This window comes from Primulina eburnea, chromosome 4 (assembly GCF_022965805.1).
Source record: "Primulina eburnea isolate SZY01 chromosome 4, ASM2296580v1, whole genome shotgun sequence".
NCBI lineage: Eukaryota > Viridiplantae > Streptophyta > Magnoliopsida > Lamiales > Gesneriaceae > Primulina > Primulina eburnea.
This window is the reverse complement of record NC_133104.1, coordinates 44,074,803-44,089,454: the sequence shown is the minus strand read 5'-3', so window position 1 is coordinate 44,089,454 and position 14,652 is coordinate 44,074,803. Positions and strand designations below refer to the sequence as shown.

The window sequence follows — 14,652 nt, the reverse complement described above, 5'->3', positions numbered from 1 at the left end:
ACGACGGAATTGTCTAATTGATTGATTATTCTATTTACGGTTCAACAACTAATTGGAGGCTATATTTATATATTCTCATTAACATGATCACACAATCAAATTTTTATGTTTGGTTGTTGAACAAATATTTATTGAATGCATTTTTATTTTTATATTTACTTAGCATGTGTTTGATTAAAATTTAATTTCTTTTGCTATAATGTTGTATACATTAAGGATTAATTAAAATATATGGAAATTTCTAAAATAAAGAATGATATGATTGAGAAAACATAACAAAAGTTATGAATGATTAACGAGATGTTTATCTTTAGGATATTATTCCAATAATATATGATAGATCGTATATATATTGATAAATGTCTATCTGTAAATGCAATTTTGGAATCATGTCTAGAAATTTCATGTTATCTTTATGTGTATTTAGACAAAAATTTGTGTGAGATGGTTTCACGAGTCATATTTTGTGAGACATATTTCTTATTTGGGTCGTATCTGAAAAGTATTTCTTTTTATGCTAAGAGTATTACTTTTTATTGTGAATATTAATACGGTATCACAGATAAAAATTCGTGACACCATCTTATAAGCGACCTACTCGTATATCTAAGAATGGATATTTATCATATGCGTGATATTTAATATGAATACCATAACATCTTGTAATCCGAAAAAAGTGGAGAAAGTGAAAAAATCAAAAGTTTAAACAGGGACAAGTTGTAATAAGATTGATGAGGGGCTGAAAGTGCAAATATGGAGACGAGGTGTAACAATCCTATTTTAAAGAGGTACGTAGAAGTGTGGAGCCCACATCCCATGTGCCCCTCTTCTTGTCTCCACCAGCTACTGTCCCTCAATCATTATTCATCTCTCCCCTCTCCTCCGACATTGATTCAATTTCACTAAACTAAATTAAATCTCCAGTTTTTTTCATTTGGAGCCGCCATTGGAGCAGTGCGGAAGCTCTCTGCTACTGAATTCTACGGCTATGTCAACATCCGCAGCTGAGGGTAACGGTGGTGGTGGAGCACTAGCCATTCATGATCCTACTCATCGCCACCACCATCTCACTAGCAGCGACGCCACCAACGCCACCGCTTTGACGGTCAAGAAGAAGCCACCAGCCAAGGACAGGCACAGCAAGGTGGACGGACGCGGACGTCGCATCCGCATGCCTATCATCTGCGCCGCCAGGGTGTTTCAGCTCACTCGGGAGCTCGGCCACAAGTCTGACGGTCAGACCATTGAATGGCTCCTCCGCCAGGCTGAGCCTTCCATTATCGCCGCCACGGGAACCGGGACCACCCCGGCTATTTTCTCCACTCTCTCCCCTTCGTCGTCCTCCGCCCTAGAATTCAAACACGGCCATTCGCAGCAGGTCCAACCGACACCCTTCATCCTCGGAAAGCGCCTTCGCCCCGATGTTGATGATGACCACCAACACAACCATCTCCCGAAGGAAGAGTCCGCTTCCGCCGTCGGTCCCAGCGTGCCCACAGGAGGATTCTGGGCTCTACCTGCCAGGCCCGACTTCGGCCAAGTTTGGAGCTTTGCCGCCGCTCCTCCAGCTGAATTTTTGGCCGCGGCCGCCGCTAGCAACTCCCCGCACCACCACCACCACCACCACCACCACCACCAGCAACTGCATTCCACGGCTTCTTTGAGTTTCTTACAGCAGCAGCAACCTCTTGGGCTCGGGGAAGCATCCGCTGCTAGGGTTGGCAATTATTTACCAATAGCTCAAGTTCATGGACACCATCTCAACTTGCTAGCTTCTTTATCCGGTCAGGCCTCACAATCCTCCGAACAAACAAGGGAAGATGATAATGTCAATTGAATCACAGTGTTCCAACCTGCACCATAAACGTGAATCCTCCATTAAAAACTTGACTCAATAAGCTTGCTTGTGTAGTTGTGTTAGTTTTAGTTCGAGTGCTTGATCATCTTGTGATCCATATATCTACCACAATCTATCTTTAAGACATGATTGTCTTTTCTGCCTTTGTGGTTGCTCCATGTGTGCCGTGTTTCTTGAAAGAGACAAGAAACATACAGAGAATTCCGATTCTCGCCTGCAGAGTTATTTAGGTGTTGGGAATTCGATTATTGCATTGTGATTTCTTTTCTTTTCTTTTCTTTTCTTTTCTTTGTAGGATGTCGAAAATTCGATGTCCAGTGTGCTTATTTAGATCCGAGAGCGAGTGGTATTTGTAGTTTATTTTATGTATATTTGCTTTTTGGTCGATTGGAAACACTCCCATTCGTGTAAGATTGTACCACCAATAAATGGCAACAAACCCCTTCTTCACATCCTTCATGGTTTTCATATATATATATATATATATATATATATATATATATATATATATATATATATATATATTGTTGAGATTAAATATATAAAAAGTTTCATGGAACTCTGTATCAACTGGATCTTAACTTCGAAAATCTAATTTCAACCGCCATTGGGTATCGAATTTGTTTCGAATCGAGATCGGTGGGGCCTAATCGCTTACTCGATTTTTTTTTTTTTTTGTGAAATTGTTGTGATGATACATATATAGCATGTCATTAGTGCATGTGCGGATTTTATGTGGCAATAATTATTAACTCAAATTATCTAAAATATGAGTAGAATGTATTATTGGTAAATAAAAAGTGCATGCGGTTTGACATTTATGAGGTATGACTCTTAAAAGACCTAAAAATATAAATGAATTTGTGTAGAATTCCACAAAGAAATGAGTTTTCCCGGAAGGGAAAGTACAGATGGTTGTTTCTTTTCGGTGCAAGCGAACTAGCCAAAATGGGTCGGTCGATCCAGAATTCTTGGGAATTGTAAGGGTATGTTTGGTTTTATGTTTTCTATATATAATCTTGAAATAATTAATTGTCCAACTGAAACTTAATTAACGCTTTTGTCTACAAATTAAAATGAATAATTTATAGGTGTAAATGATGTTTGCAAGTACAAATCTATTGTCTTCTTATATTGCAAAAAGACATGGACGAATCGAATCATATTATGTTGCGAGTGGACGTGATTTGGAGCTACTATAAGTCTATGATAGGGCCAAACATTTTCCTTATCTTCTGATATTCATATTTAATTAATTAATTATTATTATTTTAAAGGGATGTTAATGGTTAATGAGATAGTACTTAGTACTCTCTGATTATATTAAGGTAGCAAAACATGAATGATTGATAACAATTAGGAATAATGTACTCTGCAAGTAGTAAAATGGTCATATTCAGATAATAAACCAGCATTTGCCGAAGATATGATGGCTAGTTTAGTACATATATACTTTGGTATTCAACGTCCACTTTGGCTTCTCTCGTCAACCAAATTGCAATGCCGACCAGTCGAGGAGTTTCTTCGATTACCTGACGGAACGATGCAAGAAATATCACATTTCACGCTGTCGTGATTGACCCCACAAGCGAGAAGGTGCCTAATGAGCAAACAAATGGACTAAATACATGCAAGACTCACATTGTAATCTTGCCAATGTAAGCATCGATCTCTCCACCCCTTTGAATTTTCAGGCTCTGCTGCTCATCCTATCCTTACAATTAAAGGGAAAGATACGTACAAAACATTAGAAACAAAACTCTTGCTCCAAGATTTAAAGATTAATCAGCGACCGTACGCACCAGCAGTTGCTTCATGGCATTGGGGCATTGAATGAGGAAACAGACAGCAGGGAGCATGGTTTTTGCAGTCGTCTCATTTCCAGCGAAGAGAAGGTTAATAATGAAGTCCGCAACAGCATCATCGGCCAAGCATTCTCCCTCTAATAACCTCCCCAGCACACCGTTTCCAATCTTGCACAAGAAGAAGAATGCCGGCCTCCATGAAACTCTGTGTTCCTATTGATTTTGTCTATTATATTTTCCCTTGCCTGCCAACAACAATATGGTCAAAAACTACTATACAAACATTGGAAAGGTCATCATAAAAAAATTTATAATGACTGGCTATAAAAAAAAAATACAATTTCTTCAATTTTATGTGGTTTAGAAATAATGTAAATTATGATCACCATTATATAATGTATTTTTAGCATTTATGATTCAATTAATTAATAATCTTTCTCTTATCTATATTATAGTTTTATTAGATCTCGTTTGTCAGTGAATATAATTTTCAATTTTATTAGAGTTTTTAAATTTATTATCCTATACATTATTCAATGGCATCAATCTACTTAACTTAAAATTGATACATCTTTTATGAGCCAAAAATAGAAAATTGAAACAAAAACTCCTAGGAGGATGTTCCATATGTTAATTTTGTGAAACAATAATTTTATTGGACACAACTCATGAAAAAGCAGTGTTGTTCATCACGTAAATGGACCGGATCGATCCATACCGGATATAAGTTTATGAGACATTCTCACAAAAAACCTACTAAAAATTGGAGAACTATAAAATTTTGAACCAAAATGTAAACTTTGTTTTCCTTTGATTTAATTTAGAATCCATTAATCGATGACAGAAAATCTAATAAAAAAACATTCAAAAAATAAAGATAGAGTTCATAGATAAAAAAGAAAAAGAAAAAAAAAAGAAACCAACGAAAGTAATTATTTTTAAAATGATGATATTTTTAATTATTTTTAAAATGATGATATTTTTTTTAAAAAATAGAATGTAAATTTCATTATTCTTTTATTTATTTTAAATTTCATTAAAGATATTTTTTTGAAAAAATGAAGTATAAATTTCATGCAAAAAATAGAGATTAAATTTTATTTTTGTTCAATTTATTTTAGAATCCATTAATATCTGAAAAAACAAATATACAAAAGAAATATATTTATTAATATTATTTAACGAATATAAGGTCATACATGTAAATTCACAAAATTCTATTAGAGTTTTCAAAATTATTATTCGTGTATTATTTAAGTTATTCAGGGATATTAAATTTTAAAATTAATTAAAATACAAAAATACATAGATTGCTTTTATATGATTTTGGTTTATTAATCTTATTATATTTCTTTTCATTAATTATATTCCAACTAATACGTGAAACTTGAGATGAAATTACGATTATATCCTAATTTAATTTCCAACCAAACCAAAATATTTGACAAATTAGTTATTTTATATGGCTTTTTTTTTTTTTTTTTACTCATTATATGCTTTCTTATTTACCAAAATAACACACTTAAATACCTTTTGTTTTTTAATTACGAAAATGTCACTCGGCTTTGTAAAATAATAAAATTGGTGTATTTATTGTGTTTTGGTGACTATTTGTTTACTAGAATGCTACATTTTTTTTTTTTACCATTTATCTATTTGTTTTTGTTAAAATAAATAAATTGTACAAGCACCGAAGTAATATTAAAATTTATTAGAAATTATTGAAAGATTATTATCATCATTTGATTTTAGTTAACGCAAAAACTTGTGTGAGACGGTCTCATGGGTCGTGTTAATGAGACGTATCTCTTATTTTGATCGTCTATGAAGAAATATTATTTTAAAGCCCAATAAAACCGGGCTGGGCTAGAAATTTTTTTAACAAGAAGAAATATTTATTTATTTAACTTAATATAATAAATATACTGTTATGGTGTGTTGGATAACCTCACCCCACGAACTATGCAAATTACATCAATCTCAGCTAAAGATTGATCAAGATAGATGTTGATGCCGCTGTAGTGAATCTTTTAAATGTTTTGGAGTGGGAGTGGGAGTGGTAGGGATGGATGAATACGGAGGGAGTGGTTTTAGATGCACCGTATATTAGATGCACCGTATACAGCCGAAATTTATGTGATTTTTCAAACACTACAACTCTTCGTCTCGAGTTGGATAATTGGATATTGGAACTGGAGACTGGTGCTCTCTCTTATGTGCAAACTGTGAGACAAACATATTTTCCGTTATTTACATAGAAACATTGTTTCAATATTAAGTGGACTGCTGTCGTTGGAAGTGCTAGCAACTCCGAAAAACTATTTTTGACTATGTATAAATTATATTTAATTGTTTTTGCAACATGTATATCAATAGACTTTTTTGTCGATGGAAATTTAATTTCGGGGAAAAAAAATTATGGATGTCAATTATCAATGAAAAAAAAACATTTTACTGATTTTTTAGATTATTTCTTTAATAGCTCGATATATTAATTAAATTCGAATAAAATTAAATGTCTAGCATATATTATGTTTTAATATTACACTTGATTAACATTTGGAGTTCTACATAAACATTTAATCTCAAATTTTTTGTAAACATTTAATCTCAAATTTTTTATGAAATCATTTAATCTTAACATAAATCTGTTGAATTCTTAGGATTCTGGAAATTATCCTTCTGTCATCTTTTTAAAGCAGAGATTATTGGTAATTTTGAAAATCCACAATGAAAGACATTTCAAACTTAAAGAAACACATCAAGATTTATGTTTTTTTTCTCAAAATATGGTGGGATATTTATAAATAATTATAATATGCCGAATTTTAACTTCCAAATTACAATAAACGAACTTATTTTTGGAAAGAAAAGAGATAAAGTAATAATAATTGGTTTTTTTTTTTTTTTTTTACTTCTATATTATTTTTATTTATAACAAAAAATAATCCTCCGTAATTCTTTTAGTCGTTTTAGTATATGGAAAAAAATTTCCTTTATTTATTTCAATAAAAAAATATATAATAGCCTATTTTTTGTTAATTTGTTACATACCCATAACCACCATATTTTATTTGTTAAAAAGTTAAAAACAGTTAACTAATTACTCTACTTCTTAATAAAATTTAAATCATTTTTTAATCTTAATTAATTATTTAAAATGTTATATAAAAAAATAATTGTTACGATCAAAATAAAAATGATCGAATGCGATGGATTGCGGGTCACTTCCAAATATGAATGAGTTTTATGTGAGACCGTCTCACGGATCATAATCTATGAGACGGATCAACCATACTTATATTCACAATAAAAAGTAATACTCTTAGCATAAAAAGTAATATTTTTTCATAGGTGACTCAAATAAGAGATCCGTCTCACAAACACGATCCGTGAAACCTTCTCAAACAAGTTTTTACCTAAAAATATGTGTTACATAAATAATATATATATATATATATTATATTTATATATATAACCAAATATACCAAATTTAATTTAATTCAATTCAATTAAGCATTCGAAAATTTAAAGAATGAGTGGGCGGAGCTTGATGCATCAAAATTTGACCAAGCCCCGAAGCAGAAGGGGTTTGAGATTCGTGGGATCGTTGCTGAAACTTTTTGGTTCTTCAGATTTTGTCAGTCCCGCAGCCGTTTCGTGTCTCCGATCGCGCCTCCTCCGTCGGGCAATAGATCTCTGCATACGAAAGTATATTTTTTCCAATAGTGTTACGGTCTCTTCAACCCGGTTATTTTTCGTTGATTGACAAGACAAGGGCATGGATTTGGACAAGTGGATAGTGAAGGTGAAAGAGGGTCAGCACTTGTCCGAAGACGAACTCCAACTGCTCTGCGAATACGTATATAGTTCTTCTTCTTGCAACGTTGATTGTCTTTGTTTATTTTCTCTTACTCCCTGAATTTGTTGGAGAAAATTGTTTTTGTGGTTTGAAAGGAAAAATTTTCACTGCCAATATCCTCTGGGAGCTGGGTTTTTCCCTGTACATTTGTTTTTGTGGTGGAAGATTGTGTGGAGCTGTCTAGATACTGTACTTAGGGTTTCAGAGGGGTCGTTTTTTTTAATGAAAATGAATGATCTATCAGATATTGCATCTTTTATTCCTTAAAGGACCCGTGTGTCAATTTCTTTCCACAGTTACTAGCATCCCTATTCACACAAGTTGGTGCATATTTGAACCCATCACAGAAATATTGTCCAAACACCTCCATAATTTTTTTTGTCTCTTTTGGACAATGTAACTTTCATGTAACCGTTAGCAATTGAAAACCATATTCTTTCGAGAGTGTATATTTGGACCTGCCTATTGTTGTTTTTGGTGCAGTGGTGCTCTTCTGGGTTTGCTGCAATAAGTCACGGATGCACGTTTGGATTTCCTAGTTGCTTGATGGAATAATTTTTGCACCTCTCTCGATCCTCCTAGATTTATACTAACTGAGGGGTGTCAACATCACATTTAAGTTGATTTTTAAATTTTTTAGCTTATTTGTAAGCTCATGAGTTTTTGGGCCTGAGCGAGCACGTTTGGCTACTTATAGTTGACCTGATTCAAATTTAAGTTGAAATGAATACATAATAAATTGTATTAAAAGGCAATTTTGGTCCACTTTTTTTATGATAAATACAACTTTACAAGGACATTAGTTCTGTTGATTTTGATTCCTGTAATGTTTGATTATGTATATTTTATAATATATGTTAAATATAAAAAAGCAAGTGGTTATAAAAAGCTCTCACACCAGTTCATGTAAAAGTTCACAAGTTGATTCAATTCACAACTCGGTATTAATTGACCTTGAGTTGAACTGTTCAGAAGTCGATTCGACTCTTTTTATACTCCTATACCAGCTAGCCAATGAGCACCAATCACCATAGACTTGATAACTTAGAAATTAGAGTTTTACTTACTTTGGTTCTAAGCAAACCATCTTAAGTCTACATTATGTTTGCACAGAATGGCTGCCCAATGCTGTGGAACTGGTTAACTATGCAAACTCTTGGATAAGTGGGTGACACACTTTTACCGAAACTTTTGCTCAAACTTTTCTCAATTTGGTGCTGAACCATCCGCTGTTTTTTAGGATTGTTTGGCTTGTCGATGGTATCCCCGACTTGATATGTGATTCAATAGTAAACATATGATCTCTAGATCTTAACATGCGTATGTTCCTAAATGTTTTAGCAATTTTATGCCTGTCATATAATTAGCTGCATCTTCTACTTTTTCTTGTGATACTCCGTGGATATGTTCTTCTTGAATTTTAACCACATTCCTCCCTTATATTAGGTAAAAGAGATCTTGATTGAGGAGTCAAATGTTCAGCCCGTCAATAATCCAGTCACTGTATGTGGGGACATCCATGGACAGTTTCATGATCTAATGAAACTTTTCCAGACCGGAGGTCATGTACCAGAGACCAATTACATATTTATGGTAATCATAGTATATTTTCGTCTTATGCCTGGTTTATTTCTATTTTATTTCACTTTGAAACTGCTTATTTCTTGGCAGGGAGATTTTGTTGATCGTGGTTTTAATAGTCTAGAAGTTTTCACCATGCTGTTGCTTCTCAAAGCAAGGTGCGTCAAAAGCTGGCCACTTTGTTGCTTGTGATTTGGATTTGCACTTTTAAGTTGCTTGCAAGTTCGCTTTATTTTTCTATTATATTCCACAGCTTAGAGGTTAAAGAAATAAAACCAATAATGAATCATCCAGTGCCATGCAGAACCTGCCAAGGGATTCACCTGTCATAACATTTTTCCCGAAATCAATCTAGAATTAAAATTCTGAGTCATGGTTTGATATCAATAACAGAGGTTAAAGGATGACTGGATGGTTGATCTCAATGGTTTAGTTAGTTGCTAATATTACTATTTTATGACTAAATGTTATGCAGCTCTTTGAATTAATAAGCGTGTCCTATTCTTCTTCATTTTTTTTATTTAAGTGCATTAACATCCACCATGTGAGGGTTGGTGAGGATTGCAATTATTAATACGAAAATATACAGTTTCACTGTCACAAAAAACTATGAAAGAATGACATAAAGTTCTGTCCGTCATTACCCATCTTTTTCTTTATTTACTTGAACATGCACCCAATTGAATCAAACCATGGGGACCTTGACCTACGATTTAGGAGACTAACTGCCCTACGATTTGCAAATATTTACGTTTCAATGATGAGGAAATAGATTTACTATGCTGTAGGATTTATTTTTTGATAAAGTTCCACGATAAGGAACGATGTTTTGTACTTTTTTTGAACTGAAGAGATATTTTAGATAATGTCTATCTGATTCTCGCCTTTGTTGCTGGTTATTTCTATTTTTTGGGGTTTTCTTCCAGATACCCAGCTAACATTACTCTCCTACGTGGAAATCATGAAAGCAGGCAATTAACACAGGTAATTAGTGTCTTAAACTTGTTTAATTGTGTTCACATAACCAAAATAGTCATCGGAAACATGTGGATTTTTTTCATTAGTTGCCCTAGTTAGATCATTCATTTATACTGACAATTTTTATTAGCAGCTGCCATTGTTGTCTTGATGTTAGTCCACTAATTATATCTAGAAATTGATCTGGACGAGTGTGACTCTCAGGGGAGATGACTTATTCGCTAGGAAATTACTGTAATATAGCTTAGATTATCGAATTCATATGAAAGTAATTGAATGAAGTTTTGAGTTTCAAAGAAAAGAAACAGTGAAATGAAGAGTACTAAATAGATGATAATTAGAAGGATAACGATTTTTGGGAGATGTTTAATGATATGATGGTCGTTTCCTATATAAAAAAATGACATGATGGAGAACAAAGCGTTAGTATTCATCTGACTATTTTTGCCTCTCTTTGCTAAAGTTAATTCTTGATTACCTCTCAGTTTTGCATTTCACTTATACTCAATAGTCTTATCCAAATACATTTCATCTAGGAACGACAATAAAATTAAAGCTTTGGTTTTGTGCCATGCATGTTATGTGGAATTGACAATCTATTGTCTGGCCGTGACTCAGTAACTAGTGTCGTCTATAAGAAACACCATGGTGATAACTATACTATAATCAACTGCAGATAAGAAAAAATTGACTTAATTTAGATGAATTTGACAAATAAGTTTCAAATAAAATCAATGAGTTTTTACAGGCGCTGTCCTTGGCAGGTTTATGGATTTTACGATGAATGCCAAAGGAAATACGGGAATGCTAATGCTTGGCGATATTGCACAGATGTTTTTGACTATTTAACTCTGTCGGCAATTATTGATGGGACGGTACGCATTATTCCATGTTCACCGAGTCTTCAGAATAATTTAAATTCTGTCAGCAAAAGCTAAGATTTATCATTGTCAGAATATCCCACTAAGGGTAGTTTATTGTTTTTATTTTCTGCTATCTTGCTTCCTTCATGCTATTATGAATTGCGTTTTTTGAATGCCAGGTTCTGTGCGTACATGGTGGCCTATCCCCGGATGTTAGAACCATCGACCAGGTCTAATCACTGTCATTATTTATCCTTGTTCACATGTTTTCTTTCAGATCACTCAAACTTTAATGAAATGTTGTTGTGAGATTCAAAAAGTGCTAGCATACATTTCTAAAGATTGACTATGTTCTACATTTTTTTGGATATCTGCATGAACTCATTATGTGAGGATAGTTTCATGTTTAATATGGGATTTATGGAGCTTTTATCACCTATTACATTGAGTTTTATTTATATGAATGACATGTTATTTTACATTGTTTCTTCATGTTTAAAGTATTGTCGTGATAGGTTTGATGGTGGTGTAATATGCTGTTGTGTTATGTTTTGTGCTCTTTTTTTTGGGGGGGTTTTCTTACAGATTCGACTTATTGACCGGAACTGTGAAATTCCCCATGAAGGGCCGTTCTGTGATTTAATGTGGAGTGATCCTGAAGATATTGAGACATGGGCAGTAAGTCCTCGAGGCGCAGGGTGGCTTTTTGGATCCAGGGTTACCTCTGAGGTAAGTGAAGGAACCTTAGGTAAAATCCGCAGATACTGTGCACATGCCGTTTTTGATGTGACGAACTTCTGCTTTCTTCTAAATGAACACTGGAAATCATTTTTATGAAAATTTGTATAGTTTAGCTTTAGTCACAAGGTCCTGCTAACATTGTAATTGTTTTTATAGTTCAATCACATCAACAAACTCGATCTAGTTTGCCGAGCACATCAACTTGTGCAAGAAGGTTTGAAGTATATGTTCCAAGATAAAGGACTTGTAACCGTAAGTAATTCTATATCAAGGATTGCAACATAGTATCTCATGCAAGATCCATTTGGTCATTATTGCGCTATGGACTACGCAGGTATGGTCTGCACCAAATTATTGTTACCGCTGCGGGAATGTTGCCTCGATATTGAGTTTCAATGAGAACATGGTATTTATGTGCAACCTCTTCCACACCCCCTCTCTCCAGCTGCATATTATGGCTAAGCAATTTTCTTTGGACTATAGCTATTTAAGAGAGTGTCTGTTCTATATGTTTCAGTTGATGCAACTAGTTTTCCCAATCTTCCTTAAAATTATTAAATGCAAGGGTCTAGCTATTTGAAATACTTAGCTCAAGAAATCTTGTTCCTGATTATGTTCTAAGACATGTTTCATGATTTAGAGCACTTATTTCCACACCATACTGAAAGACATGTCTTTCACATAAGTTGCATGAAACCGGAGGTCGGAATACCATTTGAAAAACAAGAAATTTGGAGAGAAGCCCATGTTTCATGTATTGGACAGGCCTTAATGAAGCTGCAACGTAGATCCTAAATGTTTGATAAAAGTTGGCTGATTCATGTCATTCGTCTGCTCCAGTCGTGCTTATTAACCTGATTCGACATTATTTTTCCTCACCTTTCATTAGGAGAGAGAAGTGAAGTTCTTCACCGAGACCGAGGAGAACAATCAGATGCGAGGACCCAGAAGTGGAGTACCTTATTTTTTGTGATTGGAAAACTTGTTTGGTGGCATGTGCAAATATGCGTTTAGCATGTCAACCATGTCAACAGTCGATTGCTGCCTGCTTTGCAAGGTCTAATTAACCTGCGGCTTTCTGTGTTATCATGTAGTACGCTATTTGAAACGATAAAAGTTGTCTTGTAGGATTGCTGATATTCTTCTTCTCTTTGTATAATGACATTTGTTGGGATGGATTTTGGAAACGCATTCATCCGAGAGGGTGCTTCTCTGAGTCTATCCCATTCTTGCAGGCTTTGTGACCCTATTATTATTTTTGGATATATATCTTTTACCGGTTTAAATCTTATTTGAATTGTGACAGTCACTAAATCAGTTCAATGTATTCATAAATACTCGATCGTTTATAAATGTTGTCATTGGAATAATCTATTCCGAAATTACTTGAAGAACGATAAAAATTATTAATAACAATTGTGGCGAGGGGATTTAAATGGAAACGAATCAGATTTCAAGGTTAATTTGATTGTTTTGTTTATTCTTACCAATGTTATAAAATTCGTTAGGTGTTAATCGGACGTCAGCCCAGCGTTTAGCGTCTAGGTCCAATTTAAATCCATTAATCAGATTTTACGATATCAAAACATAATAAATCATTTATTAGAACTTTAACATAATCACATCAAATTTAAAATCAGAAAGAATTCATATTTTTTTCAAAATTCACAATAAAATAATCTAATGAGAAGAAAGATCGTGGTCAAGAAGTCTCTGGAACGAAAGATCGTGAAGTATTTTGCTGTACAAACTATGATGAAATGCAAATTATTGTTGACATGATTCAGTTACCTGCAGTTGGGTTTAAATTTCCAGTATTTATAACTTTGCACAGACACACTTGCATCTCCGCTCAATATGTTCATGTAATTTATAGATCTCTTTCTTTCTTTCTGCAAATTATCCCCGTTTGATATCTTCATGCTGTTTCAATCTCCTATCAGTGGTTGTGCAATGCAGACAAATCTTCTCACGAGCCACGTTTGAGATTAAAGTATGTAATTTTTTCTCAGTCCTTTCATCTTTTGCGTTGACACTGATAAATGGCAGGTTTTGCTTTGTGATTGTCTGTTTGCTCATGCCTTACACAGTGAAGATAAAAATCTGAATTTTTAATAAATCATTGTAGGGTATTTTTTGGGACGTTGTACCGATGTTTAGTACGTGAAGCAAGGGCCGTGTTTCAAGTGTATCCAGAAAATCTGGCTCAACGCGAGCTGATTCTAGGTTTTGCTTGCGAGCTGGCTTTTCTGGGGGTGTAATAGTTGACTTCCCGCACAGGTATATAAAAGATTATGCATGTCTTCGGTCGTCCTGTTTTCAATAATTTCCACAATGTCCTAACAGCTTCCTGGCATTTTTTCTCTCTAGTTTGTTTCGTGTTTGAAGTTGATTCAAGTCACAATTTGTTGAAAGAAAGAAAAGAAAAGAAAAGAACGCTCCAGATAAAAGTCGTGACACTAATTATAGGTTCTCTTCTTGTTCAGCACCAAAAGTAGAAAAGAATACCTTGTGCTCACTTGTGGGCGGCCGTCTCTAAGAAGCTCCATTCCAAAAGGGAAAAACGAAGATGAGGAAAGTTGTGGCGATGAAGAGAGCAGTGGAGATGAAGAGAATGAAGTTGTGAGTACCCATTTACTTGATCCGCAGATATATGTAGTAAATATTATTTCTCTTCCTGAAAACTTAGCACTTGCTTTAATTTCTTCAATGTTTTCTGGATTGCAGGTTTGCGTATCTGACAGACAGAGACCTAGAAAAAGCAAAAGTTAAACAAGAAGGTGAAAGAAAGAGACTGGGTTATGCGGAAGAAGGAACACACTCCGGAACTCGATAGATGAGGCAGTGGGACGACTTACATATTCTGAAACAGACCAACATATTTGGTTGTATTCCTTAAATATATATATATATATATATATATATATATATATATATATATATATATATATATATATATGTGTG

The 14,652-nt window shown here is 34.1% G+C and overlaps 2 protein-coding genes and 1 pseudogene across 3 annotated transcripts; all 3 read left to right on the top strand.

The window, feature by feature from the left end:
- The first annotated feature begins 812 nt into the window (after positions 1-812).
- Positions 813-2,308, top strand: LOC140829391 (transcription factor TCP21-like). Its single transcript, XM_073192586.1, has one exon. It carries the CDS (start codon positions 989-991, stop codon positions 1,835-1,837), a length of 849 nt encoding a protein of 282 aa, XP_073048687.1. The 5' UTR covers positions 813-988; the 3' UTR covers positions 1,838-2,308.
- A 4,867-nt stretch (positions 2,309-7,175) lies between these two features.
- On the top strand, positions 7,176-12,943 carry LOC140829390 (phytochrome-associated serine/threonine-protein phosphatase 3-like). 2 transcript variants are annotated; one of them, XR_012117461.1, is made up of 11 exons: positions 7,176-7,525; positions 8,972-9,118; positions 9,197-9,264; positions 10,033-10,090; positions 10,849-10,959; positions 11,127-11,177; positions 11,533-11,676; positions 11,845-11,940; positions 12,023-12,094; positions 12,578-12,745; positions 12,817-12,943. XR_012117461.1 is itself a non-coding variant. In XM_073192585.1 (10 exons), the coding sequence occupies exons 1-10, from the start codon at positions 7,445-7,447 to the stop codon at positions 12,659-12,661; spliced, it is 912 nt and encodes a 303-aa protein (XP_073048686.1). In that variant the 5' UTR covers positions 7,176-7,444; the 3' UTR covers positions 12,662-12,943. The 2 variants fall into 2 exon arrangements, 1 of the variants encoding a protein (XP_073048686.1); XM_073192585.1 differs by having other exon boundaries at positions 12,578-12,943.
- A 664-nt stretch (positions 12,944-13,607) lies between these two features.
- LOC140830344 (18S rRNA (guanine-N(7))-methyltransferase RID2-like) lies at positions 13,608-14,528 on the top strand (annotated as a pseudogene).
- Positions 14,529-14,652: the final 124 nt, after the last annotated feature.